The following is a 27,368-nucleotide window of genomic DNA, read 5'->3' on the forward strand; positions in this document are numbered from 1 at the left end:
GAACAACTGATGCTAGCGACATAACAGTAGCCGTAGACACGGAGATGTGACGTCAACCTGGCTTTCTTCCAACTCCATGGTAAGTTTCACATGTTGATAATCAGACTTATTACGCGTCAATTATTATTGTTTTTTTCTGGAAGCAAACCATAGCAACTTTTTGAGGTTTATACCACAGGCTGCTCACTTCCAACGTAACTATGGGGAAGTTTTTGTGAGGGGGTGTGAGACGCTTACATTATATTTATGTAACGTTCTAGACTGTTCACAGTCCTATTTTTGCGTAAGATCATCGAGATCGAGCAACTTTGGGTAACGGGCTGCCATCTTGCATGAGTGTCAAAACCACTTAGGGGACGGGGGCGGTTTATAATCCCCGACGCCCGCCCCCTTGGTACATTAATTTGAAAATCAAGATACCCGTGACGGTAAGACGCGGTATATCTAAACGATCTCACGAAAAAATAGGGGACTGTGAACAGTCTAGTAACGTGCTTATCTGTAAAATGTTTTACACAAACTTCCGTGTTTCTTGATGATGATGATAATAATAATAATAATAATCATAATCATAATCATAATCATAATCATAATAATCATAATCATAATAAATAATTCCTTTATTTACCCTCGACAGTATTTATAGCACTTATGCTAGTGCGGCCGAGCAAATGACTGAAACAAATAATTCAAATCAAACACGACAGGGTTAAGAATCCAAACTGGGGGGAGGCAAACCAGCTGGCTATTTACAAGCGTGGTCGAACAAATCCAGCCCCAATAATAACACCCACAATTTAGAATCTGAACAGGGAAACCATCGCTCAGTCCCATTTATATCACGCAAGCTGAAAACCCACTTTCACCCGCCGCGCCCCCTCCACCCACCAACACCACCCCACAAAAAAAGACGCTGGGTAGGTGATCACTCAAATGTTAGTATGTGAGTAAGATACATTGATTCGAACCAATGGCAAAGCACGTGAAAATTAACTGCCTTCAACACTAACAATAACATGGCCAGAAAGTCAATTGCCACCGCTTAAAGTCTTTATTTCACTGAATATTATCCTTACTGAGGTTTACTTTAAAATAAACTACTTTACAGCACTTGCAACTATTGAGTCGGCACCGGGTTAAATTCGTTATGGTCTACGAACTGACTAGATTGAATATCACAGTTTCAATCGTCCTTGTTTATCTGATTGTTAATCCATCGAGCAAACTTCGAAACCCGTGTATACACGCCGTATGAGCCGATTCCTCCGCAGCGTCTTCCCCACGAAATGACGCCCGCGAGCACCCATCGTTCGTCAGCTGCATCCAATGAAAGGCTATTATCAATGGCCAGCGGTCCACCCGAGTCTCCCTGACATGCGTCACCATGTGTTCCGTTGAAGTAACCAGCGCAAAACATGTTGTCTGTGACGACGTACTTTTTGTTGGCCTTTACACATGTGCTTTGGTCTACGACTGGTACATCGGCTTTTCGCAGTCTCTTGAGGAACTTTGCATGCCCTGGTTGTCTTTGTTTCTTGTCGCCCCAACCTGTAAAACAGTTCCACGCAGCGAGGTCATTAAAACTGTGGACTACCTTTTGAGACAAATATGAAAGGGGAAAGTTTCATTCCGGGGGGGAATTCCCATATGAAAGGGACGGGGATGCTTGTCGGAAATGTTGAATTAAAGCCTCAAAAGAGACCGATTGGGCGTGGCCCAACCTTTTTTGACCCCTAAAAGAGATCATTTTAAACTTTGATTACATGAATAGAGTAAATAAAACGAATTGAAAATATATAATTTATTGATATTTCTTCGAGTGCAACCCTAAAAGAGACCTTCACGGCTAAATATAATGGTGTTTTGCCCAGAACACCCAAAGCGAGAGCAAACTCTGAAATTTACACCCCTAAGCGTAACGACGAGCATCCACCCCCCTTTCATATATGGGAGTCCCTCCCCACCCGGGGTTACATTGGTTGATGTAGTGTTGAAAAAGCAAAATCATGCACTAATTAAGGTTCACAATTTCGTCAAAACGACGTTTGATAAAGTTCTTTTCTCCCTTATTTGGTCTTATCTGGCGATAGAATGTTGAAATGTTGGGATGTTGCGTTAAGCTCTATTGGCGCTGAAGGGTTCCTGACAACATTTTTTTCGTTTCCCATATTTGCATAACAATGTCATTTGAGACTTCGTAAACGACAACCCAATAGAGTACCGAAGTGTGACGTCATAGAAAATAAAATTTGTGAAATTATGGGATTTGTTAAGATATTCTGAAAGAACAACATCCAAGACGCCTACTCGCCAAAAATTAGCAATTTGGGGCAAATTGTCTCTGAGATATTAACCCAGTTATGCTCCAATGACTCCATACAAATACTTCTAAATCTTACCTGGTTCCTAATCTTATGAACCAAGCCAAATTTAGAAGGATTTGTATGGAATCGTCACAGCATAACTGGGCTAATATCTCAGAGAAAATTTCCCCCGAATTGCTAATTTTTGGCGAGTAGGCGTCTTGGACGTTGTTCTTTCAGAATATCTTAACAAATCGCATAATTGCACAAATTTCATTTTTATGAGGTCATCACTTCAGTACTCTATACGACACTTGGACACTGACAGGACACGTGAAATATGGCGACCAGTAATTAGAAGTGGCCGCGGTCACCTTTTGGCCCGAGAATACTTCCTATGGCGGCCTATACGAAAGGCTCTGCCCGGAAGGGGTACCTTTGAAAGGGTAGAGAAAATTATCATTAAGGTGTTGATTAGGGTCGTGTTCTTGAATACTTCGATGCACCTTATAGCTACAAAAAAATGATAAGAAGACTTACTGTTAGTAGGTATGCGAAAGGGGCACCATTCCCCAGGGAAAGGGTTGGATCTCAGAGAGAAGCCTCCCGGTATGAAACTCTCGCCTTCAGTCATGCGAGTGTTCATTTGCGTGTCTCGCGTGTTTTGCTCGACGGACCAAGAAAAAAGAGAGTTTACTCGTGGTCTAATTTGTGAGATGCTTTTTGGCGAGCGGCTTTCAAGCACTCGATACATACTCTGCTACACAGCCGTTTTTAGTGTCGTCACGCAACGCTCCTCCCCCACTAAGTTAGTGGGGAGGAGCGTTGCGTGACGACACTAAAAACGGCTGTGTAGTAGACTACTCGATACACTTAGTTTGAACGAAAATAGAATCCGGGATAGAAGGTGACTACTGGAAAGTTAAGATTACGCTAATTTATCATGACAAATCTCTGCTGAGTGATCAACTTCTATGGAGAAGTTTGACGTCACGTTACCATGGTAACAAAATTTCTAGGTCTCAACAATTTTTCTTGAAAGGGATGGCCATTTGCATTGTTGAACAATAGAAGAAAAGTACGGACTACCGTTTTGTTTCTGAGTGCAATCATGCACAAGAAAGTTATACATGTCAATTTTTTCGTTTTTTTTTTCTGCTATACTTGCAGGGGTCAGTTTAGGTTTCGGGAAAACTGCCCACCTATCCCTCCCCTTAGCCATCATTTTGCCCTAAGTGAGAACTAAGTGTTAATGTTAGCTTAGGGAAGGGGTAGGTGGGCAGTTTCCCAGAAACCTTAATTGATCCCTTGCAGGATAGTCTGCTACACAGCCGTTTTTTAGTGTCGTCACGCAACGCTCTTCCCCACTAGGAGCGTTGCGTGACGACACTAAAAACGGCTGTGTAGCAGACTACTTGCAGGACCACGGTTTGTTGAGATCCCGAAATTTTGCTACCATGGCACCGTGGCGTAACGACTTCTCCTCTCCATGGTGGTTCAACTGTATTTCATTACTTCAAGAAAGCAGTTAATAGTTAAGTGTTCGGTCACGAAGATCATTATAATCTTCTTACCTGTAATGACGCCAATCATGCCGGGTCTCAGAAGAAATTTATCCTTGTCATTTGGTCGCAAGGGTAGGCAGATAGGTCTTACGTAATCGGTATAAATAACCGCGGTCTTCAGGCGGATTAGTGCTACGTCGCGATCATAGTCGTTACGGTGATGATCGTAGTGAGGAAAAATCAGGATTCTATCCGCGGAAATAAGTTGTTCCCTGCTGGGCTCTGCTCGGTTGGTGAAGATCTTCCCGAGACGAACCTGGACATCTTGCACTGAAACACCTACATAACAAAAGAGCCTTTTCATTCACGTGGTCAGTCAGCGGCTATGCAAATTTATGGAACAAAAGAAAGTTTCTACATGAAAAAGTTCAACTCCAACAGGACTGGTTTGCAACACCAACGTGGCCACGTTTTTGTTTTGGGACACCAAAAGGATACCAAAAGTCTCTTAGTGACAGGAGGGTAGGGCAAACAAGAAGCATTATGAAGAATGTGCAAATGCTGAATACAGTGTGAGCAAGGTCCTGCGCTACGAGATCAAAACTTGACACAACAATTGACTGCGCATTAGAGCATCGGTGCCACAGCATTAGCACACGTGTGCCACAGCATTAGCACATGGGTGCCACAGCATTAGCACATGAGTGCCACAGCATTAGCACATGGGTGTCACAGCATTAACACATGTGTGCCACAGCATTACCACACGTGTGCCACAGCATTAGCACACGTGTGCCACAGCATTAGCCCATGAGTGTAACAGCATTAACGCATGGGTGCCACAGAAATTCAATTCAATTCAATCAACTTTATTTAAACACGGTAAATGGCTCAGAAAGCTGGTTTTCAGAAATGCCGTGTAACAATTACAAGCTATAAATATCAAAACTAGTGATTAACTAACAATAATTTAATGCCGTTGAACAGGGTATGGTTTTCAGAGTCTTGAGTCTTAAACAGGTTACACAATTTCACCATTTGGCGTCTTTGGACCGGAAGCCTTTAAAAGGATGTGAAGGCTGCAGATAAGCGGTCCAGATTTGAGGCAACATCGATTTTTTTCCGAAAAGTGTAGATCATGATATTAGTTTGAAAAAGTACCTAATTCCTTATGCAAAACGAAACAAATCAGGGTCATAAATTAAGGTCTCTTCTCTTAAACAGATTAGCGAAATGAGTGATTTTTTTTTCTTAAACTGGGTTAGGTTTTGAGGGCTTCGGCAGCATACCTCAACCCAAACGTTTTACGGGCAAAAAGTAGTTTTGGCCGCCATGTTGTAGGGCAAGAGTATGCCCTCCAACATGGCGGCCAATACAAATCATACTACTGACTTTGTTGAAATATCAAAGTGCCATAAAATATTTCCCTTTAATGCGTTTCCTCTCAAATTTCAGGTGTGAGATAATTTTTATGCCCTCTGCCAATTTTTGGTATCAGCAAGATTCCAACTCATTGTTTAAAGGAAGCATTAGTCATGTGACCTCTTAGTGCAAGTGGCCTATTGAAAACAAAATCACAAACCTCCAGCTACACAATGCGCAGCGGTAACTACCCATCTCGAGGCGACAAGGGATCCACCACAGAAATGTTTATTAATCCTTGTGTTCCACAGGCTGGCTTGCCATGGGAAAGACCCTGCTTCTACTTTCTTACCACCAACAATCCTACCACGTGTGGTCAGCGTGCGACGGCCGCAGTCTGCGGGGGGAAATCAGGGTTAAAGCAAGGTGAGAATTACAATCGCCAAAAAAGTATCGCTAACGTTTAAAACCGGAAAGGTTCGCCACAGATTCGGATATTTTACGATAAATATAATTTTTTCCAAGGAGCATTTCTCCTTTATGATAACGCTGTGTTTATCCCACGCTCATGCAAAGTAACTGGATATCCGGAGTCCTGAAAATTTTGCTCCAATTCCTGGAATCTGGATTCAAGCGTGGAATCCAGAATCCAAGTCTGTCTTGGATTTACATTATTACGCGTACGGGGCGAGAGGTATCAAGGCAAAACAATGTCAGACTTTTAAGAACTGCCGAAATTTTAGAAAATACTTGCAAGAGTCGGAAGGAGTGGGAAATTGGGGTTTACGGTAAATATTGCGGTATTAAGTTTTTTCATGCGATATTTCGGTAATTTTAATTTTAATGAACGGTATTGCGGTATCATCTAGCCCTGCGGTGTTCGGTTTTTTCATTCTTTTGGCTGACGCTATTCGGTAAAAGAAGATCCTTCATGGTACTGCAGTATCTTTCATTTGCGCTTTCCTGTCCAATACAAGTCAATACAATATGCAACACAAAACACAGTGATCATTATACATGATTTACGCAATTTTTGGCAGTTAATCTACAATGTAATTGTTGTTGTTTACAATGACCGTGCTTCTCGATCTTTGTACCGGTCAATCGAGGTCTTCTCATGTTTTCTCACAATGGTTGAGGTTGCTCAAGATGTTGGCGGGGTCATAACGCTTGATGGATGCAACTTTAAGTAAGCGTAACCGATCGTACATGCGGTATCGGTATTTTGTCGATTTTCGACTCGATGTTTTGGTATTTACCAATTTTTCTTACAGTACACCCTCCGTAAGATACGCCTCCAGGCATCCGCCATGTTGAATTTTCCAGCGTTAACCCTTCAAGCCCCAAGAAAGACCAAGATCAATTTTCTCCTTACAATTTCAAGACATATTCAAAAGAAAAGGTTGTGAGAAGTAATAAGAGTTAAATGCTTTGATATTCGAATTTTCTCAACTAATTTTTTTGTCAAAATGTATGCAGATTTAGGTAGCTTCGTTATTAATACATGCGCATTGAGCTATGACGAACTTTTCGTCATAAAGTTTTTGAGACTTCAAGACTTTATTACAAATTTTCGGCAATGATATGAAATAATCCGATTTTACTGGAGCTAAACATTTTTTTAACGAAATATAAACGCTAATGTGGACTCGACCGTTCGTTCCTTAGATGACAGAATGGAGAAACCAATTTCTAAGCCGCGGCGTTTTTCAAATTATAAATAATAAATTTATCATCTATCACTAACCTGCATCGAGCGGTCTCGTCACTTTGAGGTATGCGCGCACCTCCTTGCTGCCTGCCCTGTTCGTTGCGTTACAGACATACCAACCTTGGTTTGAACGATGAGCACTCACAACTATTAACCTGGTTCTCGTAATGGCAATACCATCTTCTTTTACAACGTTTCCGTCTTTATACCACGTAATATTTGTATTAGGGGTCGAAGCAGAACACTCAAGTACGGCGGAGCTTGTTTCTTTGACAGTTACGTTGGTTGGAGTCTGGCGGAATCTCGGAGGGCCTAAAGAGAAACGAAAAATGCAGTAAACACACGCGAGTAAGAACCTGGTTTCTTTAAAGAAACTGTTGGGCTTAAACTTGCCAGTTATGCCCCTCTATACAAGAGCCTGTTTAGCCTAAAATTTGAAACAGCTTCTTATTTTCTAATATCTATAAAACATTCCTTACACTTGGGCAAATAAAATAAGACATTACAATACATGTGCGTTATATTCTGAAGGAGGACTTAAATTTCATGTGGACAGTGCTTCAGTTCTCCTTCTTATAGTCATTTTTTGATTAGTATCAATTTGGTATGATAAGCTGAATACCACTAAACACTCTTTGCTACAATGTATCAGAAATTCTTCAGTCTAAATTTGTGCTAATTACCATTTATATGCTAACTTAGAAAAATGCAGGTTCTTACGGGAGGGTTTTTACTGTAGCGCAAAGTTTGATCTTCCAAAATGATGCTTCGTTAATTCAGCCTTAGAATTACAATAACCCTCGTGCATGCTAAGGTCGGGCTAGCTTAGTTCTCTCCGTAGCCTTGATTTCGCAGTGTAATCTTGTGAAATGTCGTGACAATGTATCTCAAAGAAACAGCAAAACTACCCGCGATTTTCCTGATGATATGGTAGCTAGGGAAGGTTCAGAAAAGCTGGTAAAAACTGTTTACTTTAAATTTACGGTAGAAAACTGAGATGAAGAGCAGTCTGTTAATCGTTGTGACTTGATAGGTTCCCAGAGAAATCTGTTGAGGTACAAAATAAATGCACCCTGGGGAAAGGCAGTGTGTCTCATTGCGAATGATCCTCGCTGAATGTAGCCTGAGGAAATAGCTAACATTTCGCTGCGTCCCCATTTATTTACCCGCGAAATGACGTCTGAGAAACAAGCGCAGATATTCCATAATGATGACGTGTCACCTTCCAGATCTGGGTAATGCTTCTGATTGGATGAGGCAAATTTTCAACCAATCAGAAGCACTACCCAGATCTGGATACTGACGCGTCATCAAAATGGAATTTCAGACGTCATTTCGCGGGTAAACCATCGGTGGCGTGGCGAAATCACGGCTGTTTTTTCTGGCTAAACTCAATGTACTCACTAAGGCATTCCGGTGCTTTTGCGCTCCAGCTACCGTCAGCCAAACACGTGCGGGTGACGGGTCCGTGTAGATTATAGTGAGGATAACACGTGTAGCGTATCATACTGCCTTGTGGGTAATCACTGCTGCCGTCTGTCGGAGGCGGGTTCCTGTCGCCTTTTGCTGGGTTACCTGGATCAGGGCAGTTTCTACTGGGACCAACTGGTATGGAAACAAAAAGCCGTTATTTCACTACACCCACTCGAACGCTCAGGGGGTACTGCGGATTTCAAGTGACGGGGATGATCGAATCAGGGCAAAAATAATCCTACCCCCCCTCCCCCCCAAAAAAGAAAAATCTAGACCAAAAATTAACCCCCAAAAATCCCATGCCGAGTTTCCCAGCCTTGTAATAAAAATTGCTCAATTGTATATTAATCGGTTTTGTGAAACAGATGCAATGTTATGCGTTAAATATTAAAATAGCCACTCCAAAAAACCAGTTTGATGAGAGAAAACAAGATTGCCTAGTGTAGAAGTTCGGGCTTCGGCGACTTCAGAGGATTGACACGATTTATAAAGAGCTTCCTTTTCTTCTCCTTACTCAAAAAGACAGAACGAGGCTCTGTTTGCAGGGTGAAGGTCGAACTAATTCAAGAATTACAAACCTGGAGGAGTGGCTTTAAATATTACAAACGCAGTTGGCCGATCAAGGCCCTTGGCTACAGTCATCATATCTCCGCCTGTGTCTTTGTCCACTGAATGTATTCCTGAAGTTTCCCAGTCACTCCAAAACAATCTAAAACAAACAAACAAACAACACTTTCGAGTACTAACAACTACGTTCCTATCCACAGCCTTTTTTTTCATTCCAAAAGGAAAGCTTAGAAAAAGAAGAAGCCTCAAGAATTGAGCCAGAAGCTGTAATATCGACGCCAGGCACTTATAAAAGACAAAATGGGCAATCATTTTGTATTCTAAATCATAAATACCTTTTTATATTTTCGTATTGGAGAGGGGATTTCTTTCAATGAGAAAATATGTTTTAATGTCATCTTAATGTTCTTCTTCTAGTCTTGACGCAAATTATAGGTTGGGGATGACCTTTCGAAAATTTAACGGAAACGATCACATAACCCTCTCGTGTTTTTCAAAAGGTTCTTAAAACTTGTTTGTGTTCGTAATGAAAACTTTTTACCAGGATTTCCAAATTTCTTGGAATACTCTTAAAGGGGTTTGGGCCTTCAGGTTGGGTTGGAGACTGGGTTGGAGTGTTGAGTCGAATTGCACTATGGGACTTTTTTGGGAGACCCAGTTTCGTACGCAACCTCGTAACAGGAACCCATGATGCAATTCGTCGTATCTCCAGGATCCAGTTGTATCTTACCATAACATGTAAATGGCTTTTCAGTGCTGGTCACAGTGAACAGAACCACATTCACTCAGACGATCATATTCAGTCTCATTCATAGCTTGCGAGCAAGCTCTTCGTCTCGAGTGGCGAGCGAAGCGTGCTGCGAAAGAACACATAAGCGAGCGGCAAAATACTTCCATGCCTGCGTGTCACTTCTCAAAATAACCCCGAATGAAGAGGTTGCTCGTAGGCTACCTAATTTATTATGAACTAATTTATTATCAGTTACTATATATGACAACATTTATAGAAATAATAACCTGTTGTTTAGGAGGGCGAGAGAGAAGGGATGACGGACACGTGGGGCACTGAGCAGTTCACGACGACCATGGCCCTGAAGAAGAAATAAGAGTTAAATTATATCGATGCAAAAGAAAAGTACGTCACAGGCTTTCAATTAAGGTAAGGAAATCTCGCATATTCATATGAGAGCCATGACCCCATATCACGATTATTGATAGCTGGTTTGTAGAATGTTCAGCCTCACATAGGAGAAGAGCACAAAGCTTCTTACGTCTAGATTAGAGTACTCTATTTTGTCCATGCCAGCATCTGCCCAAAAAAGTTTCTGCGAAGCTGAATCAATAACTAAACCATTCGGCCATTTTAGTTGTCTTGTCACAATCGTGTCCACGTTGTAAGTATTGTCCAATCTTCCTCGCGCGATCTTGGGTGTGGTTCCCCAGTCCGTCCAATACATCATCCTAGAGTCAGAACAAATGGTACAGATGCACTTATTTCAGTAGCGAGGAGTTTTATTTGCACAGCCGATTTCCGCTATAAACACTACTTGTTATCTCCCTAATGGCTGCCGTTTCAAAAGCTGGGGTTGAGAATACCTCTATATGTTACCACCAGAACGTACTTACAGTCTTCTATGCCTGGTATGATTGCGTACGACAAAAAGAGTCCGCAATTCTATTCTCCAGGTTGTTAATACGCATGCTTGGCATGTATGTGGCCAGCATTCGTCTTGGGTATGGAATAAGAAAATTAATTCGCCTTAGCTAAACGAACAGATGAACGAATACGCGTAGAAATTCAAATGAATCAATCACAAACACACCTAGCCAGCGCGAAGAGCATAAAAATTGCGCGTGAGCGAGGCACGTGATTTTATTACATTTCTGATTGCTTAGCAAGTGCGCCTGGCCTTTCAGTCAACAATAAAGCGCAGCAATCACGTGATACAAACCCTGTCGGCTTATAGAGGACGATAGCTCTCGGTTTATCCAATCCCTGCCGCATTTGTCTGGGGTTCCTTCCATCTAAACTTGCACGCATGATCCTTCCCTGCCTTATTTTATTTGACACCTCAGTCCAGTAAATGAAATTATTTTGAACGTCAAGTGCCATGCCATCCACGACACCTGCATTTCTGTATTAACCAAAATCAAACCATGTTAATGCGGGTGAACAAAAGGTACTTCCACAGTGCAAGATTCTCTCGCTTACTAAGACAGGAAGTTTTAACAAATATTGCGATTAAGGTTGCTTGAAATAAGGAGATCAGTGGGACAAGGATGATCAGTGAATCTACACGTTTTCCCGCCAAAATGACGCTGGTTCGAGCGAGCACTACTCAGTATTGAGAAAATCTCGGAATCGTAGTCGTCGTCGTCTCAGAATCTAAAGCTCCTTAACAAAGCCTTTGCCTAAAAATGACGGTCCCCGATTGGGTTCTTCAATCCCGTCATCCCGACCCAAATTTTCGCGCAATCCCGTAATCCCGATGGTTATTTTTGACATCCCACATAGTGTGTATACTTTCAATCCCCAATCTCTCCTCCATTTTGCTTAAAGATCCCGAATCCCGAGGTTCAAATCCCGTATCTCGAAAGACCCTCAATAATGGTGAAAACTTTTGGGCTAAAGTTTTTCATATGGCAAACATGCCGGAAAAACGTAGGCGGTTCTTTTAGAGCGAAGGGAGAGATGTCAGGGTGGCGCGTGCGCTCCCCTTTGCGTGTTCCCCTGGCGTGCTTTACAAAAACTAACGAAAAAAACCAAACAGGCACCTGGGTTAACCAAGCCTGAACTTGATTCAACTTGATGCAACTTATTAATGTGGTTGGCGTATGAGATATAGAAAAGACATTTTCCTTTGCTTTAAAGTTCTAGTGCAAAAATTTAACGATGCCTATTTACAAGTCTAGTGGTATATAAATTACCTCTGTATCTGTTGCTTGCGTCCTATTCCCCTCAAAAAAATGCGGTTTATAGAGCCTTCATCTACGTCGCTCCAATATAAGCGCTTATCCACCGGGTTATAACCCAGCGCGACAAGCATCATGGGATCGTGATCCAATTGCACCTTTCTAAACGTGGCTCGGCTTAGTTTCGTGTCCATAAACAGCTGCCATATTGCCTTTTTAGTGACTACCACAATGGAGTAGCTTGGTAGAGGAGCTGACAAATAACAGCAATATATGTTATCATGACTGGAAAGGCCGAAATTCAGAACAAGCAATTAGCCTCTCACAACGCAACTGAACCAATGAACGCCTACTTTGTTATAATTACAGAGCCACTTCGGTTTTTATGGGATTAAAAGAAAAGGTAGTGTTGTCATCAACGATCATACATTCCTTTACGTGCCAATGAGAATGCCAATCTCGTTCCCAGCTTTGCCCTCGAGGCTTCAGGGAAAAGCCCTGGGAACGAGAGTGCCTCGTTCCTAGTTCCTACCCAGAAGGCAAAGAGGAGCCACCCTGAGAACAATGATGTTAGAGTCCTTCTTCCCAAAAATAGGGATACATCGTTACCTGCTATGCTACTTGAAACTTCCTTATCGAGGGACGAGGCCTAACTCGGCTATTCTCTTTGTTGTAAACTGAAAAACGTTACCTTCACAGCACTTAGCAAAAGCATCATTGGGAGCAATATGACAGTAGGTGTTAGAAGGACACACGTTACTTAGTGCCCCTCTGCCGCAGAGATAGTCTGCTCCAGTGGATGGCTTCTTTGCAGGGGTCATACCATGGCATGGAAGAACTAGGAATTAAAAAAGAAAAAATCTTTGTTTGCTCTCCTACTTTCGGTTTTATTTAACGAAATATGCCGCCAACTTTTATCCCTTCCTGCGAAAAAATTTCCGAACAATGCAATCATTTCAACCTATTTCAGCAGAGATTATTTAACTCGTAGGCTCTATTTTAGATATAAGCATTCCTAAAACCACACCTTGTAGTTCATGTCGCACCAACGTTTGAATCCCGGTTTCCATTACTATTTTTATATCTATAAATGATTAGTATAGAAACTCAAGTTATGATTCACCAAATGAAATTTGAATTCTTTGTTGGAAAACCATTTCTTTCTTAACAGTTGCCAAACAAAAATTCAGTAAAGAATTTGGTAAAATCTAAAACGTATATGCCACCATTCAAAAGTTCCTTCCAAAGAGATTTGATTCGAAAGATATCACCACAGGATATCGTTCAAAGTGCGAACGGATCGTCGTAAGATACTGATTCTAAGATACTACCTAAATAACCTTTCCCTAACCCTCCAAATAGTCTATTCCCGAGGGAGAGAGGGTGGAGAGACTATACTATTATTAGGCCCCACTCACCACTCCTGCAGTTTTTGCCGTCTTCTTTTAGCTGCATTTGACCTGGACAAGAGCACTGAACTTTCCATCGACCTAATGATGTACACCTGTGACTGCACCCTCCATTGTTCACGCTGCATAAATCTTTAAGGAGATAAAAAAAACATAGACCTGCGTGAAGGTGCACAAACAAGATACACAAAGCATCGATAAACTCCACTCTCCCCCTGATAGTCTTGTCAGGCTTGTCTAAAATACTTGTCTAAAAATATCGTATCGCACCGTAGCGTACCGTATTGTATTGCACCGTACTGCACCTGTACTGAACTGTATCGTATCTTGCCGTGTAGAATTGTTTCGTATTGTCCTTTACAAATATTTCCCGTCAACTGAACAAAAAAAATAATCTGATCACAGTCATATATAATGTTGCATTTAGGACTAAATTTCAACAAAGGTCTTCTAGCTGCGTTCTGTTCATGCCGGCTATGATAACGAAACTGTTTAAAGAAATTCCAACTGAAAAGAAAAATTTGTTTGCCTATCCAGCGAGTCTATGCGATAGTACTTCATATATAGTGTTATTTTTAAACGAAATTTAAAAAAGTATTTCAGTTTACTTCCTGTGTTGGGGACACATTTGTCCTGTACTGCGCATGTCTGTCGAGGAGCGCATGGTGGAGTGCAAAGTGGTCGAGTTGCCATGGTTATTTGTCGTGATAGCAGCACGCCTGCTTCCTGCCAGGTAACAAACGCTTTTCGAAGGAAGTTGTTGTATAATAAAACAGGATTCTTCTGCTCTCTGCCAAACACAAGTCGTAAATTGCCTGAGAAACAATCAGAAAGAGTTACTTCTAAGAAAACTGAATGTCTTTTTTTTCGAGCTTTTATGCCTAAATCAAATTTCCAGATATTTAACCTTTTCAACATCAAAGAAAGAATAAAACTGGGTACAACAGCTGCATGAAGTAGTAGTACCCAGACTCCCCGATTGTTGTTTGGAGGGATAGAGGTGCTAAAACCTCGTTGTAATTGTGTGTTCATTTGTTCTGCCGGCGCGGTAAACTGCGAGGGGAAGCGGGCAGGGATAGACTCCTAGCCAGTCACTTCCTTAGTGAGTTCGCCGTGCATCGATGGAGGTAAGGAAGAAAAACGTGTCCCAAGCGCCTTTGCACGCGTCAATTTTCCTTTCCACATTTCGTTGCATGAATGAATAAGTGGCGACTTGGTACGAGTCTGGGGCAGAGTAGTTTGCTACACAGCCGTTTTTGGTGTCGTCGCGCAACGCTCCTCGCCACAAATAGCGTTGCGCGACGACACTAAAGGGGCAGTGAGGTTCAAAGTATGGTATGTCTCTACTACAGAGTACATTGATAATGAAAAGTCGAGACGCTGACCTTGAAGGAGTTCTCCACCGATTGCTGCAGACCCACTTACTTCTTGCCATAAAAGAAAATGATAGTTATTTGATGGAGAATACACCGCTGCCGGTGTCCTGACTTGCTTTGATGCTAAGCAACTGTACCGTTTAACTTCCCGAATGTACTGCGTACGTGTCAACAGTACAGAGGCAGTGTTTAAAACATGTCTTCCACTGTCAGAGTCTTCCCAGTACAGAATCAATCTACGGCGTAAAGCAAAAAAAGCAGAAACCACTATTGTAGGGCATAGACAATGACTAAACAAATGATCTTTCGTTAATGATCGTTCACTAATCTCCAAGCAGATAAATGAATAATCTTTCGGCTGCGCGTAATTCATGATTTCCCTAAACTCTGTTTCACGCGAGAGTGTGTTTGTCGTTATCTGAAGTTTTCGTTAAACTGTAGAGTGTTTTCAATCACGTGACTAGCAGCTATGCACATTTATTGGAACAAAAGAAAGTTTTTACATAAGAAAAACAAACATGGGACGCAAACATAGTTGCTGTTTCATAACTCGACATTACTTTGGGACACCAAGATGGTGGGCGTCAAATCATGTGAAAATACTCTATGGTAGCACATTTTACCAGAATCATTAGATTCCGTTTTGTGACTTCTCGAATTTCAATTATTCAGCCGGGATAACACACAAAAAAAACTCATCCAAAAATTTAGTATTTACCTATCAAGGTGTGCATTATAGTATCCGGCAGTCCGCGCATGCGTCTTGTTGGTGTAGCCAACAAAGTTCTTCGTGGCAGCGGTCTCTGTGTTAGCCGCATGCGCTCCATGAGCAGTTCTCTTAGTGATGACTAACATGTGTAAACCAGACCGCAAGGTGAAGTCAGTTTTAGCGATTCCTCCGTTCTCGACGGTACAAGCGAAGAAAAACTCGTTTCTTTTCGAGTCAAAGAAGATATTTTGCTCGTATGCGTTTCCTTTAAAGGAGCAAATCGAGTCGGTTTTAGACACTTTTCCTCCCCTGTCAAAGAACACGCTCGCGACTTCTTTTCTTCCTCCATCTAAAATAACAGCGCCTACATAACCACCTTTAAAAATAAAGGATATGGAAAAATTGAATTGTAACGCACTGAAAAACAAACAGTGCCAAGGGAAAAACTGAGAAAGGTTACATGTTAGCACGTAATCCACCGACGCGAAAGTTTGAACCACCTTGTACAGTATATATATATATATATATAAACAGTACCACAGAAAAGTACTGACTGCTCAGTAGCTTTCATTAAGCCCCGTGCAAACGGATGCAACATTGTTGGCCAAAAACTCCCAACATTATTGCATTTTATATGTTGCGTTCGTTTCACACCCTGTTGCATGTTATTGTGAGTTGTTGCGCAAAGTTTGAAACCAGTGAAACTTTTAGCTACAATGTTAGGAGTTGTTGCGTCCGTTTGCATGTAGCTTTAGAATTGAAACACCATAAGATTCCATCCACACACTCTACCTTAAACAACATTTAAATGTACCACAGGAAGTTACTGTTCAGTAGCTTTCCATATTTGAATGGTCACACCATAGGATTTCATCCACAAACTCAAAAGTTAGAACCACCTTGTACAGCACAATAAGCAGTACTACAGGAAAGTACTGCTCAGTAGCTTTCATTTGAATGGTAACACCATAGGATTTTCATCCACAGATTAAAAGTTAGAACCACCTTGTACAGCACAATAAGCAGTACTACAGGAAAGTAATGCTCAGTAGCTTTCATTTTAATGGTAACACCATAGGATTTTATCCACAGACTCAAAAGTTAGAACCACCTTTTACAGTAACAGAAGACAAGCCTCCAGTCCTTGATTCGTACTGCGTCTTTATGCTATTATATATTACCTATTTTAACATAGTGCAGGCAGCAGTTGTTCAAAAGCTGGATAGCGCTATCCACCGGATAAATCACTATCCAGCGGATAAGTATTAGGGAAACCGATTGCACCATCCAGTGGATAGAGATTTATCCGCTGGATAGCGCTATCCATCGGATAAAATCACCATCCAGTAAATAAGTATTAGGGAAACCAATTGGGTTATCCAAAGGATAGAGATTTATCCAGTGGATAGCGCAATCCACCTTTTGAACAACTGGGGCCTGGTTCTTACCTGTAACAGGGTTATACTTTATCAATGGTCCCATTGCGTCAACCCAATCCGTGGGCCCTCCTGGTCCATTGGCTTTGAGAAGCAGACTTGGGCCCGCTGCTCTGTCCGTGCGCGCACTCTGTACTCTCTGACTTATGATGATGTATTTGTTCGAGAAGTACTGCCACGCTCCCGCACGGAATTGAAAAGCGATCATATATTCATCGAATTGTTCGTTATACGCTACACTTGGCCATCCTTGATTGCCTAGAAAATTTGGAACAATAATTATAACATTATTAGTGAAAATACGAATTTTCGATACCATTTTATTCCCATAATCCATAAGTTCAGAAAAGAAATGCTATACATCTCACTTAACATGGTTATTTCTTATGAACAAGACGATGGGTTTTAGAGCCTCCAATTGTGTTGCGAGCTAAGATTTTATTTTGTTGTGATTGAAATTCATCAAGATTATTTAAAAACAAACAAATAAAACTAATTTTCTGATCTGGGGACTTAACAGATTGCATTACGGGGCTAAAATTTTCTTTTTTTCATAGCAAATAAAACGGAGCCCTGTAATGCGTAAGTTGATGATTTTACGATAGTTTGAAAACTTGTAAAGTTAAAGGAAAATCACTCAACCGTGACTGGGTGGGAAGTGTTCCCGTGGCAATCGCCGAAAATTTACAGGTCACCTAATTTTTACTTTCTTATTCAGTTCCTGCTTAAAATCATCTTCCAAAAGGAATTGTTTTCATGTTTACAGAAAATTAAACACGTGTCTAACTGTTGCAAAACGCACTTTCTTCATTTCAACTCCTCCACCAAGTCTACGCAGACGTTCTTAGTGCTTTGTCACGTGTTCCTTCCTCACGAACGTCTGTTGAAATTGGGAAGGATTACGTGACGAGCCAGCCATTCTCGTCCCCAGAGCCACAGGGCTTAATTTGTGATGGACAAGACCACTCGACCAGAAGAAACGACGGGCATTGGGGACGAGAATGCTGACGAGCCAAAAGAAAGTCTGCCAGTGAGGCTACCCATGCGCAGACCATAGTTTATTTCATAGGTTTTTTGCAGTTGGCTCCTTTTCTTCCCTTAGATAACTGTCCTAAATTACCTGCTTTTCTCCCGATATTTGCAGTGTAGTTTAATATCCTTTTGTCCACTATATTGCCACCAGTGTCCACTCTTAAAGCATAGAGATGATCTGGCAGATTATCGCTGTCCACGTCAAAGTCCCACGTCACAAGATATTGATTACGACGCGGATTATACGCAGCGCTGTGATGTAAGACCTTGCCTCGCTGACTTAGGAACCCTGGGACAAGTCTAAAGAGAGCTCCTGACTTTTGAAAAGATCCTATGAAAATAGCCTGTGGATGTAACATGAACACTGAGGTAAATTATAGCAGTCATTTTTACAGTCTAGGATTTTAAGGCACCCTGCTAACAGAGTCTGCTTTGAAACTGCCAGAATCGCGTCAACCCTTCTGGACTAGTCAATCTTGTTAGAGCGATTTTCGTTTGGCCTGAAACGAAAATGCGCGAACAAAACAGAAACAACAAACGATCGGAAATAGTGCGATTTGATAGGTTTGTAGAACGAAAACAAACGTGCGTGGCTTTTGGTTGTTAAGCGAACGCTCGGCTGAATAAACTTTATGCCCGAGAACTTTCTAGAAATCAACCGATACTTCGCTTTAACGTCATACTGCAACACGATTGCCTTCTCCATATTAGGGTTTTCATTGGCGGGAAAACAAAGAGTCTATGTTTAGATCCTCTCATCCATTGGCTGATAAAACAAATAACGAACATAAGCTTCTGCGAACACTTACCGAATATTTTTCAAGGTCATACGAACATCGCTCTATGTATCGTCGAACTGGTTTTCCGGGTGCGATCATCCGTTTATTGAAAAAGCGATGGTCATTTCTGAGCCCACTGTACCAGGTGCACGACTTTCAGGCTTGGGTTAGACACTGTATCCTAGCAACAAGCAGTGCATGCTCGACAAGTGAAAGAAAGGCCAACTACAAATTGTAGTCGCCCGACCTGCACACACGGAGTGATATGTCGCCGCGACTTGTTGCTGCAACTTGTCGCCTAGTGTGTTCCGACCTTAATAGCCAATGAAAGAACGTATAGCGTACCCAAAGCAGTCCCACAGCGTAGTTCGACCACGCGCCGAACCAGTCTCCCTCAAAACGTAATAGCGCACAGTATATAAAGGCTACCCCAAGACTGAAGGTCACAAAGAGGTAAAATTGAGATATGCCTACTTTGGGGACGGTAAAAGGGGATTTGGGTTATCAGGACTATGATTTCTTACAACTGGGAGTGGGGTTTGAGAGCAACTTAATGGGACACTGGGATCTGAAAACAATTTTAATAGGCTGGGAAAATGAGATTTGTACCCCTTCTTCCCTTATTTGTCAGTCTTGTTACTCCGTCTGCTCACTGCTCACAACTTAAACACCGTCACCTGAACGACTCTCCCTGGAAACTAAAAAGTAGGTCATTTCCTCGTCGTGTGTAACGACAATAATTTGCACGGTCTGGAATTGTCCGTACTCCTTCGTCATGGTACCACGACCGTGTGTACATGTTTCCGCTCGATTTCCGCCTTTTACTCGGGATTGAATTCGGAGACATATTTTGGAGCTGCTGCTGGTTTTGCTTCGGAATATTTATTACAACAACTGCCATGTAATTCCCAGGAAGCCCAATAAAAAGGGGACTCGCCTTTTGTCATGTGATCACAAGGAGTGATACAGGAACACCAATTTGCCGACTAGATTGTGATATAACCTCACTCGTTCCAAGTCGTCTCTCAGTCAAGGGGAGCGCGAGTGGTAATGGGAAGGGAAAAAGAGGGGGAAACTCTCTCCCTTTCGCTTTATTCCTTACCATGACCCCTCGCGCTCTTTTCGTTCACGCTTCTCGCTTTTCTTCCGACACGTGCGATCTAAATAGACCACAAGGTGTGACAGTTGAAAACCATTTTTCAAACAAGGAATCGTTATATACAGAGAACTTGATTTTTTAAACCTTACCTTCTTTGAGTCCACTGTCTTCTCTTCCTGCCCCTCACCATTGACCATTGTCACAGCATAGTACCAGTTTGTGTTCGGTGTCGGATATAGATCCTTGTAGCTGTTTGTTCCCGGGCTCTGTAACAACTTGTCCAGCTTTCCAGATACGTAAGGGCTCATTCCGTTCACATCACGAAAATACGATGTGCTTCGGTAAATGTTAAAATACTTGAATTCGTCATTTATTGTGCGTCTGTTTGGACTGATATTGAAAAAGAAAGCTGGTAAATATGATAATAATATCGACTGGTGACTGATTTTCCATTTAATTAAAAGCTTCTGATCCTTCTTTACCTTTTCTAGTGCTTTTTGCACTGACTAAGCTGAGACAATTCTAACTTTTGAGTCTGTGGATAAATTCCTTTGGTGTCACCATTTAAATGAAAGCTCCTGAGCAGAACTTTCCTGCGGTACTGTTTATTATGCTGTACAAGGTGGTTCTAACTTTTGAGTCTGTGGATGAAATCCTATGGTGTGACCATTCAATTAAAAGCTACTGTGCAGTACTTTCCTGTGGTACTGTTTATTATGCTGTACAAGGTGGTTCTAACTTTTGAGTCTGTGGATGAAATCCTATGGTGTGCCCATTCAAATGAAAGCTACTGAGCAGTACTTTCCTGTGGTACCGTTTATTATGCTGTACAAGGTGGTTCTAACTTTTGACTCTGTGGATGAAATCCTATGGTGTGACCATTCAAATGAAAGCTACTGAGCAGTACTTTCCTGTGGTACTGTTTATTATGCTGTACAAGGTGGTTCTAACTTTTGAGTCTGTGGATGAAATCCTATGGTGTGACCATTCAAATGAAAGCTACTGAGCAGTACTTACTTGTGGTACTGTTTATTGTACAGGGTTGTTCAACTTTTCAATATGCGAGAGAAAAGATACTGTTTAGGGCTCTCTTATGGTTTTGTCAAGTACTTTGACAAAAGTTGAATCCTCTATCCTACAACCAAAACGTTAGGTTATACCTGTAAGGCAACTGCAGGCTTTTCCACTCCAGTAGGATTCCGTCACATTCTTGTCTGACCGTGAGACCCTGCACCTGATTTGATTGACCAATCGCTAGAACTTGACGTCGCACTCGGGCCACAGTGTGGCTTGAAATATCACGTTTAAATAGAGACACTTCTTGCTCCTCAGATACTGAAAGGTGAAAAAAAATGACGTCAATTTTAATCAAAAATAGTAGTTTTGCACCATCATCAGACTTTTCGGAATTGAAGTCTCAGAAGAAAGAAAAACTGAAGAAATTCGTAACAAACACAATCGATAAAATATAGCTTGAGAGTGCTGAAGTATTTCCGTCTGTTTCTGATAACCGGAAATAAGTCAGCTCTCGCAGGCTCCTCCCACTCCAACCTCGTCCCCAGGGCGCTTTTCCCGCCCCACCTCCAAAGCGAGGATAAAGCGCCCTGGGGACGAGGTTGCTTTCAGTCCTCTTGAAGTACACGAATAGACCTTTTTAGCTTCTATGTTATGTTTCCCCCAACAGAGGTCCCAGGGGAATTTGAACCTTTGTCTTTTCATAAATTATGCGTACATATACACTTGAATAAAACGAAATTTGAAAGAAACAGTTCTCTAGAGTATCATCACATGAGCAGTATTAGTAAAACAAATAATAAAAGCTAAAGAGGTCTATTCGAGTGGGCTTGCGCACCTCTCTGATGTACAAGGCAGCACTGCTTTACCTGCACAGTGCTGTAGCCAAAGCGAGCTTTGGCTTCAGTCTCCCACGCAGCCATTCTTGTAGCGACACGTAACGCACGTTGCGTGACCATGACAAGACAAATAACAGCTGATTAGGAAATTACCCTTGTACTTACCAGTGTGAATTGGATTCGAATCGCCAAGCTCTATAGGTTGGTCGACATCAACGTCACTGATGACTTCAATAATTTCATCACTTTCACCTTAAAAATTAGGAACAAATTTCAAACAAATTAAAACACTAACTTTCCCAGTCCCTTGTACAAAAAGCTAACCATTTCCCTCCCTCCTTAGCACAACAAATAATTGTCTCTAGAGTAAACTTTATATATTGAAATACGATCCTTCGGTGGTAATCATTTTAGTTCCAAATCATTAAGTCGTTAGAATACTAGAAAATTGTCGTTTCTGCTGGATACATGTAATGGGGAAAGGTCTTGGTCTCCCTTCTGATCAGCCACTACGTTTTCCAGTCACTTAGCAGCTTCTTTAGGAAAGGGTACCACTGTAAATATCGCTTATGACAGCACTAAGGTGGTCTCTTCTTAGATCACGATTAGCTATTCAAGGGATCCTAAGCGAAACCGTAGCAACGCTGGCCGCGAGAATGAGTAATATACAGTTTGTTTTAGAAGGGCGTCACTTCATTTCGTATACTTCTCTGCCATTCGCTGCAAATTAACGACGATAAATGAAATACGTAACGAACGAGACCAGCATGCGTGACTCTTGAAGTATTGCACATTTCCGGATCGGGGGCCAGCAAGAACACTTGGCACGGGTCGTCCAAGGTGATGATATTTATCCTGTTATTTCAATTGAAACAGCTTAAAACTATTTAGAGATTTATTCATTAATGAAACTTTAAAACGGCTAATCTTGCGAGTCAAACTCTTTGCCTCGGATATGCGAGATTAAATTTAAATTCTCCGGAAGTTTGCGCAGCTAAAACGTATCCATGTAATTTCTTTTTGTAAAGTATACAGCTGAAATTTCAGATTTGAACCGTTTCAGCGCGATAATCAAAGTCCTAGTCCTGCTGTTTGCGACAGTTCCGCCAGGGAAGGCCAAGCGCGCGCGCTTAGGCAATTTTCCATTGGCTTACGAGTTTCGTCAGGCTACCCTTGGTGTAAAATTGGCTAAAGTAATTTCATGTATCACCAACTCCCTAAGTTTCGAACGATTTTCTTGAATTATTCAACTTGATTGAAGTGCGGAAAGAAAAGAAAAGTAGGAGAGTGCAATGCGAGGCAAGAAACCATTTGCATTGGTCCTCCACTATACCCAAAATACAATCATTCTCTGTCCTCCTAATATTCTATGCGTTGGCAGAACAGCGTATCTCTTTTAAGTTTTATAAATAGGCAAATGCTGCAAGCGCTAAATCTGATTTTCTGCAATCACTCTACACTTAAAAGGGATAAGGAGAAAAACTTACATGATTAATGAAACTATTTCCTTTTTTTGTTAGATTTGATATTTGAGACTTCTAACGGATATTCGATTCCAAAGAAGCGTGCTGTGTCTCAAACAGAGCTTGTGTTCAGGGTCAATATTTAATAAAACTGCAATTCTTTGCCGATTCTGAAAAGCTCATGGGAACAATGCAAAAGAACTATTCAGAAGCCTTTATTTGAATGGTCTTGTCATAGGATGAGAACTACGTGAGACGTGTGTAGGAATGGGGAAGTGCGGGGTGGGGGGGGGGGGGGGAAGGAGGTTACTGACTTTGTAAGCTATATAGGTATGCCCGGTTTTGGTCTGAAATATTAGGTGTGGAATTAAATACCCATTATGGTTGAAGTCAAGTAAGGTTTTCAAGGGACCCACGAGAACGAATAAACGTATTTGTCTTTTCAGCCCAGAGGAACTTAAGCGTCCAATAGTTGAGTAAACATAGGACTAAAGGGCCTTAATCAATATATTTTGACGCCGCCTTGAAAAGGTGATGAGTTCGCAGACTGAGACAAGTTATAGAAACCCGGTCTGAAAACGGGTATTGGTTTTAGAGGCCCGAGGTCTAAAAGTGGGGGCTGAAATCAGCAAATTTGGTCTTTCAGGATTTAGATAACCGAACGATCTCTCCCCTACTAATAATTCTAAGCAGTAGAGCCCTCCCCCCCGGGATATGACTGACTTCAATTGGGCCATTAGTCCTTGCTCCAGTTCAGCACTGACAAAAACACATTGCATAGTGAAATTGTAAATTAAAAAACTATATTTTGTCATTGAATTCTGATCAGGATGCAGTGTGTCGTTATATCTAACCCCTTCAGAGTCTTCAGAAGAAACAATACTTTGAATTTACACTGAAAAGTTGCTGCTGAGACCCAATTTTCGGTTTTCTCAACACGGAAGGCACGTAATAAAGAACAGCGATTACATCTCGTTAAATTATTTCATCACGTTCGTAACGGTACCCACGTCATGATTACATCCAAACAAAAAGGTATACTTACCGTGAACTGAGAGAATGCAAGAAATGAAAACAAGAAATAAACTCTTCCAAGAATTCATGGTTATTTCCTCGCCTTATAGCTTGACTAGCATCGATACGGTGTGTCTCACTCGCTCTTAACAGGCTAATGTCTTCCTTTTCAGCGCGTTGATGGAATTGAAAGGAATTGATTCGCCGATTGGATTTCAAATGATTAATACAGGTGAGAGGTCACGTCATCTCCGAGTGCCAAAACTAATCATTGTTGCTAGCTTTTAGGGTACTCACTCTTAGACGTTTTGTAAGGAGGCTAGGGTGGCTAGTGGTCTCAAAATAAATTCGAATGTGGAGAGACTGTACAGTGACAGATATGGTAGGATAAGCTATTTAGGGGTAGGGAAAAATTTCATTATGTCGTGATGATAGCCAGTCGATCTCTTTAATGGTCTCAACAATCCGGCTCATAACTACAACTACCCTCCCCTCCCCCTTAACTTCTAACGGTCCTCATAGCCACTGCGGAATAACACCAAGCCATCATTTGATCAGCGGTGGTTTTTGCTAAGTTCCTTTTCGTAAAGTTAGCTGCCGTAGTTTGATAACAGAAGTAGTGAAAATTGGGGGAGCTGATTGATCCATCTGGCGAAGCAATATTGGCGACATTCTAAGGCGGTGCTTATTTCGATTTATAAAACTTATAAAAACAATTTGACAGAAATCCCAAGTCACGTGACCATGGTGTGTTTCATTTCAGTTGTTTAGCATGCAAGGTTAAACAAACCCAAATAAAATAATAATAATAATAACAACAACTACAACAACAATAATAATACATGGAATTAGTCATCGTTTCGCAACAAGATTCATGTTCATGCCAATCTTCAATCTTTTATCTTTTGTTAAATGGTTTACTCCGTAAACATTCTAATCTAAACTTCCTCTCTGCATGAACAGATCTGAAACGGAAGTGCTCGCCTGATGGGGAAACATCACGAGGTTACCCTGTTTTGGTAGAAACTAAGTTAAGATAAAATTTCATTTTTGGATGGGATAAAAATGGTGAAATAAGGCCCTTTTAGATTTTTCAACTGTCGACCAAACCTATCGCCCTCCATGCTACCTGTTTTCATCACAGCTATGACTAAGCCAGGAAAGGAAACTAAAGAAAGCTAGAGCAGAAAGACTACTTTCATGGCAAAATTGGATGGAGCTTCCCAGTACTACTCCACTCAAAACTGAAACAAACTCCTATACTTTCAATTCTGTTACTTTCTCTTTCTGTCTCCTCCGCGGAGGCCACTTGGTGTCGTAGGGACGCTGAGAGAAAGAAAACGAAAGCGCGCGGGACACGGAAGGAGCTAGCAAGCGTGCTTGTTTTTATTGGCATACCCAGTGGGAGCCTTTGCGGAGGAGAGAGTGTTCAGCATGAAATATGTAGAAAATCTCTGGTATAAAAAAGCGCGCGAATGGAAAGTGCTGCATCCGAAAATAAGCCCCCAAACCGGTAACGCAAAAAAGACTCCGTTAAATCGTCCCTCGAAATATATGCCCCCTGGGAGCATTGCCCTCAGATACAAAGTAAAACAAAGCAAAAACGGTAAATCTGCTTCCCATTATAAGGCTAGCCTAATCGATTTTGAAACACAAATTTTCCTCCGTAGATAAGCCCCTCCAAAAACAAGCCCCTCAAAAAAAGCCTTCGAAAAACATGAGACTCGGGGCTTATTTTTGGAATTTTACGGTATCTCCTTAGTATAGAGGCAGTAACAACCGTATAGCTTGCTTTTGTCTATGTTAATACAACTTTGCTTGTATAGATATAAACTTCACTGATTAATTGACTGATTGTTCGTTTGCTAAAAATTGAAGATTTCCTTCCATAGTTTTAGAGCGCACTTAAAATAGGCGGCACTCTGTCCTGACCTTTTCAGGGGAGTGGGAAAGAGGGTTAAGAGGATAAAAAGCTAACGGCACTCTCGACTCGGGGGGGAGGAGGGCGTTATATGTTGTACAAACCACACTCATCTGATTGCCCAATAGTCATAACTTTTACAACGGCAACTTTGCGGCAAAAGGTCGGCGGCCGTTGACCATAGAAGTGGCCTTTTTTTTTTCGCCTACATATGGAATAATCGCGATGAAGATTGAAAGAACACAAATTAACTTATCTGTATATTATTCTATCTAGTATTAATACTTGTAGTTAATTATTAACCACTTATGTAAATTCTAAATTCAAATTTTGGGGACCGTTAAAAGGTATTTTCTCTCAGTAAATCTCTGACCCTGAGGAAGGCTTATTTTGTTAGCCGAAATATTAGCCTGTAATAAATCAGCCCTTTGCCGTTGTGCCAGCGCTGCATTCATTTTTTTTTTAACTTAAGTGACATTTGCGCCTCCGTCGCCTTCCTTGGATCTTATGGTTTCTAATAGAGACCCAAGTTAAGATTGAGGACTGTGTCAATCCAAGAATCCAAAACAGCGAGAGGAAGTGAAGTTTATTCAGTCCAGGAGTCCCTAGCCCAGTTTTGGCAGCAGCCATTGCAATTAAGTGGCCTTTGCCAAAGTATGGAGGTGGCCTTTAGAACGGGTTTAGCCTGCGTGGCAGGCGTTTGAAAGGGAAGGGGAAGGGAATTAGGGCGCGAGACCAAGCGCCCCACATGCTCTCGCGCGCTCAAATTCCCTCTTCCCCTTCCCCTTTTAACGCCTGCCACGCAGGCTAGAGCGGGTTAACGGTGCCTATTAATGGGAAGTCATTTTTTCCAATATAATTTTTATGTAACATTACTGAAATCGAGAAGAGGAAACTGGCTGTAACCACGCATTTTTCAGAGATCAATGCGTTTCATCATGTACATGCTGACTAGTACAAGGAAGTTTAAGTAACGCGACGACAACAAAGATGGCCGCAATAAAAACAAAAACAAATAACCCTGCACGTGCATCACCCTGTTTAATTTAGCATTTCTTTGTCGTCACTGTTTTGTTGAGGACGTGAAAAATTCACCAACATTTGACGAATTGAACGACATGGAATAAGAGCCATAAATTTTCGCCACTGGCCGTCGTCGTGGTATTCGTTGTCGTTAGAGAAAGAGAATGCAGACTGGGTGCCATCTGTTTAAAGTGAGGGCGGTACGAAATAGACACCACCAGTCCGCTTTCCGTGGCGGTATGGTGGATTCAGTCTGTGTACAATAGTTTTGTTTCCCTCCATAAATATATAAGTAATATAAGTTAATGTTGGTGCGTTGGCATCATGTCAGAAAACTGTGTTAATATAGTTTAGTACATTTCCTCCTAATATTTATTAACAGGTGCGGTGACACTAGCGATTTTTACCCATGGGCAAATG

At 41.6% G+C, this 27,368-nt stretch overlaps 1 protein-coding gene across 1 annotated transcript; it reads right to left on the minus strand.

Moving 5' to 3' along the window:
* Positions 1-1,028: 1,028 nt before the first annotated feature.
* LOC140924087 (uncharacterized) lies at positions 1,029-24,181 on the minus strand. The gene is made up of 21 exons (XM_073374085.1): positions 24,036-24,181; positions 21,693-21,779; positions 20,835-21,009; positions 19,824-20,064; positions 17,885-18,140; positions 16,777-17,022; positions 15,338-15,704; positions 14,629-14,855; positions 13,852-14,058; positions 13,253-13,375; positions 12,526-12,672; positions 11,850-12,087; positions 10,874-11,056; positions 10,193-10,382; positions 9,939-10,012; positions 8,933-9,063; positions 8,286-8,486; positions 6,918-7,193; positions 5,391-5,567; positions 3,878-4,147; positions 1,029-1,548 (listed from the first exon to the last, which is right to left on the minus strand). The coding sequence occupies exons 1-21, from the start codon at positions 24,091-24,093 to the stop codon at positions 1,184-1,186; spliced, it is 4,239 nt and encodes a 1,412-aa protein (XP_073230186.1). The 5' UTR covers positions 24,094-24,181; the 3' UTR covers positions 1,029-1,183.
* Positions 24,182-27,368: the final 3,187 nt, after the last annotated feature.

This window comes from Porites lutea, chromosome 14, assembly GCF_958299795.1.
Source record: "Porites lutea chromosome 14, jaPorLute2.1, whole genome shotgun sequence".
Classification (NCBI taxonomy): Eukaryota; Metazoa; Cnidaria; class Anthozoa; order Scleractinia; family Poritidae; genus Porites; species Porites lutea.